The 4,768-nt window shown below is 43.5% G+C and overlaps 1 protein-coding gene across 1 annotated transcript in view; it reads right to left on the bottom strand.

The window, feature by feature from the left end:
- The window catches only part of TNR (tenascin R), a 73,669-nt gene that overhangs the window by 9,701 nt on the left and 59,200 nt on the right, over positions 1-4,768 (bottom strand). Inside the window, 1 exon segment of the mRNA XM_006017704.1 lies at positions 636-787. Coding sequence (XP_006017766.1) covers positions 636-787 — 152 coding nt within the window.

Raw genomic sequence — 4,768 nt, 5'->3', positions numbered from 1 at the left:
GTGAAACTTGATGTTCCATCCAGGCTGTATTCTGTCTATGAAATTTTTTCTTTCACTTTGAATGGGATATTATTGCCTTAAACTCCTTAAACCATGGGTGCCAAACATATGGACCATTAATTAGCTGCCTCCAGCTCACAGAGCCAGATCATCCAGCCTAAAGATTTTTGTCCCTACTCTGGCTACAATGGGGGATCTTCCCGCAGTGGCAGCCAAGTGCCTAGGTAAGACCCCTTGCATTGGAATCCCAGTAGTACCATGGCTTGTTCCTGAAGTGGCAACCAGCACCTAGGATGCTGGGTCTCTTTCTGCTGAGTCCTGGACCAGTCAGGGTAGGTGACCTGTGTGCTGAATTTGCCATGGGAAGGAGGTCTGTGGGCCTGATCCAGCCCATTGGGCCAGCCCTGCCATTCATTTGGCTTGTGGACTGGCCTCGCACAACTTATCTGGTGGTATTCAGGGCCAGACATGGTTGATACCCGTCCTCTAAACTGTTGCCACATGCTGTCAAACAGCTGTCCCGGAGTTGCTGTGTTGGCTTTATGAATGAGTGGCACTGCAAAGAACTTTTGTGATGGAAGGAAAGTACTAGATGAAAGAAAAATGCTCATTATGAGCCTTGCATGCTGGCTTACAATCCATCCGCCCCCATCTGTGGTCATGTCGCAGTACACCTGCACCCTCTGGCCAATATCTCCATTGACGGAGATAGTGTAGACTCCGCTCAGAGTGTCTCCATTCATCAGATGCTGGGCACAATCCTGAGGATTAGCAAACACGCGTCCTCCTGTGAAATTGGAGATGAAAGCTTCAACAGGGGAATAGTGCTGCTGTACTCACATAGTTCTAGTCTAAAAAAAGGTCAGCTGCAGTCCTGGAAGGAAGTAAATTGACTTGCAAGGCATTTTGTAATATGTCAAGAATTATCCCCATAGACTGTTGTAATTCCAAGTTTATAAGTTATCTCAAAGTTTACTTAAACAGACCAGCACAATGCCATGCAATAAAGTTCACTGCCGCTGTGTCTACATGAGATGCTGACTGCGCAGTAGCTCATTATTATTGCACAATAGCATCGTGTGGCACAAAGCGTGATGTGACACTACTGCGCAGTAGTGACAAGGTGTGCAGTCAGTGTTATCTAAAAGCCATTTGGTGATGCTACTATGCAGTAACAGCTGTGCAGTTAGTGTCTTGTGTAGATGCAGCCTGCGTGTGCTAATAACTCATCTAACATGAAGTATAATAGCATGATGTTCAGTAACTCCACTGGGAATGAAGAACAAAAATGTGACCACTTCTGAAGTCTTTGCACATACCTTGTGATAGCTCAGAAATTACCATCCCCAGTATCAATGAATAGTTTTGGAAATACTAATGTTCTCTTTTTATCCACAAGGGTTTTACCAAATACCAAACTGTAAATGACAGGGATATCAAGTTCATATAGAGATGTTCTTCATTAGAAAATTCAGCAAATTCATCCATGATAAAGTAGATACAGTTGTGAGTACATCTAATCAGTGTGCAGACTATTGAGACTATAGAGTTATGGTCAACCTTGTACTATGCATCATGGCTCATCAGAGTCATGTTCTAGTTTGTTGCAATTTTTTAATAAAGGCAAGTTCAGAAGGAGCTGCATAAGTTAGTGGTACAGATTTCCCTCGCTTTATGCAGGTTCTGTATGTGCGAATTTGCTCTTATGCAATTACCATTTTTATACCAAAAATTTGGTATATGTGAGGTAAATTCATTCTTACGCGATTAGTGTGGTGGAAGCCCGCAGTCAGCTGCTTTGTATAGTGCATTGTGGGAGTGATGCCATAGGCCAGGGAGCAGCACCATGTGCTGCCCCTCTCCAACAACCCTCTGGCCCTGCTTGTGCCCCTTGCTCCCCAACCCCCAGGGCCCAGTGCTGTGGAGGAGCTGGGCGTGGGGCATGGGGCTGTCCCTGGGCTGGGGTCTGCATAGTGGCACCACCCGCATGCCACCCCTCACATGCAGCACTGGTGCGGGGAGGTCCCTCTGCGGTGGGGCAGTGGCAGTCAGTGTGGGCTGCAGCAGGGACCTGTGGCCAGGGATGGACTTGCCCCCCCTGCTCCCTTCTCACCCCCACCACCATGCCAGTGCCACACATGAGGGGTGGCATGAGAGCGGCACCACTGTGAAGCCCTTGGCTCAGGGACAGCCCTGCACCCGGCTCCTTTGAAGCACTGGCCCCTGCAGCCTGGCCCAGTCTGGCCCCATTAGCACAGCACCCCGGGAGCTGTGAGCCATGAAGCTGCCCAGGAGCAGCGCTGTACTGTCTGCTGTTGGTGAGTACCAATATTGTCTTGCAAAAGTGGTAGAAATGGGTCTAGGGGTCAGTATAGTCGAGGCCTAGGAATGTATCCCTATTTGTTACATTGTAAAGTGGGTTCCCTTTATGCGGATTTGAGTTATGCGCTGGTTTCCAGGAATGCATGTGCAGTATAAAGTGAGGGAAACCTGTATATCAACTCCATGTGATCTCAGCTGGTTTTCCATGTCACCAACCTGTGTCCAATTTTCATCTCACTCTAGACCAACCAACATAAGAAGTATATTGATTTACATTGGTCTAACTGAGAAAGGAAATTGACCCATTGAGTGGAGTTATTTGTGATTTTTGTTTAAATAAGAGATGCCTATGGCTTAGTAAAACATGAATGACTTCCCAGAAGGCAGTAGTGTTAGACTCTCATAAATCTTTGACAGGCTGAGGAGAGTCTGGACCATGGTGTAAGTGGGTGCAATTCACATGAATATAGCTGGGTCAGTTCCAGTAATGAAATGAGTTAAATGGCAGTGTCAGCTACACGTGCAATGGGGGTCTGATGCTGTAGGTGGGAAATGCTAGCACAAGTTATCCAGCAAGGGGGCAGGGTAAAGGAAGGGATACTTTCTTTTTTAAAATTATTGTTTTCTACTTGGGTGTCTGCAATGCCTCTCCATCACTTCTTGGTATGTGAATAGTCAATTTTGTCCAAGGGTCAAAGAGCCCTTTTTAACAGTCCCCACACTCGTTAACACAAAATCTTGTGAGACTTGTTTGCTTTTTATCTCATTAAACATACAATGAAGTCTGCCTCAGACAAACACTTTGGAGTCCCTTGTGCTCTACTTGGTTCTCAATGTATATTCATATCTTTAGAAGCCAAGAAGACCTTGAAAGAAATTTCAAGCCATTATAAATGATAAACATTGTATCTATTTCTTTCCTTTCTAATGTTTGTATACAATTCCCTCAGAACCTTCTGCAAACATGCAACAAAGAGATAGACAGCTATTAACATGTCGGAAAGAATGAAAGAGTCCTGTTATGTGTACTGTGAACACAAGGAAGAAAAATATTTTGAATTATGTTGGGTTTTTTTTAAACAACCTATTGTTCTCCTGGAAGTTTCCCAGATACATTATCAGAGTAAACTGAATTGTGAACCCTGCTTTTTACCCAAAAGAAAGGTTGTCTAGAGATCATTTGTTTTATTCCATCCCACATCCTTCTGTTTCACAAATCTATTTAAAATAAAAGCAGATTTCTTTATTTGTGGTTGTTACTAGTTTCTGCTTTTACTTAGAAGCATGTTAAACATGCCTCAGGGAAGCAGCCATTACCATTAGCTTCTTTGATATTATAAAGGATCAGATCATCAGCTGATGGAAACCTCAGAATAGGTCCATTGACACCAATGGATTCAAGATCATCCCCGCCAATTATATGTATTTTTCATTCTCTGCCACCTATCTTGTATTTTGTGCCCACTGATGCAGAGGTAAGAATAATGTACAAGACCCTGTTCTATAAAAACATCAGAAAAGAGGAGTTTTTACTGTTGTTGCTGACTTCTGTTATCACTTAAAAGCAGGTTAAGAGGTTCTCCATAGGCCTCCATAGAGAACATAACTGTAGTGAATTCAAAAGAAACCCTTTTAATGAACACAGAGGGGGCAGATTTCAGCACTGTGGAGTGGACAGCATCATCAGAGTTTTTGTCATCTCTTTTGAAGAGTCTTGGCAAAAAAGGACTTGGATTTAGCCGAGCACAATGTGCTTTGTGCCTACTGAGTGACACTTTCTCAGTAAGCTTTTCCACAGTGGCCAGTATGTTGCCCTTACATTTTTAACACAAGTGTTTGCTAAGTGCAGTGTTGTAGCAACATTTCAATACAGACTGCTTCTTGCAAGCATTTTGACAAGAATGTCATAGCAACTCTGGATATCAGTCTGTGTATAGATAAAACAAACAACATCCATTCCACTAATGTGGAATATTTAATAGATGGAACTTCTCTAAAATGAGAGAAAGGATGGATATCTGGCAACCATAACAACTAAGGTGGATTCTGAATGCAGGACTGGGAGCAGAGTAGCAGATTGGGAGTTAAAATAGGGGGTCTTCATGCTAGAGATACGATCTGAAATCAGACTTTGTGTCCAAATATCTTTGAATTATGGCAGAATTCATGTCTTGGTTCTAATTTTATACCATGGGCCCATCTCTGCTTTAAACCATTTATAAGGAAATGGGCAGATAAAATACTTGGGATAGTTAAAATTAAGGTCTTTGCTTTTGTGTATCTCAGCAAAGTGTGGGGCAGAGACTCACAATTCTAATATTATAAAAGCCTACGTCTGTCTGTCTGTCTGTCACACTTTATTCGCACTCTGATTGGCTGACAAACAGCCAATCGGAGTGTGAAGAAGCGTTCTGACAGAAGGCAGCCCACGGCCATGACAGTGGGG

The sequence above is a fragment of the Alligator sinensis genome, unplaced genomic scaffold, assembly GCF_000455745.1.
Source record: "Alligator sinensis unplaced genomic scaffold, ASM45574v1 scaffold31_1, whole genome shotgun sequence".
Lineage (NCBI taxonomy): Eukaryota > Metazoa > Chordata > Crocodylia > Alligatoridae > Alligator > Alligator sinensis.
The sequence above is the reverse complement of the archived record's forward strand: the minus strand, read 5'-3'. Positions and strand labels throughout refer to the sequence as shown.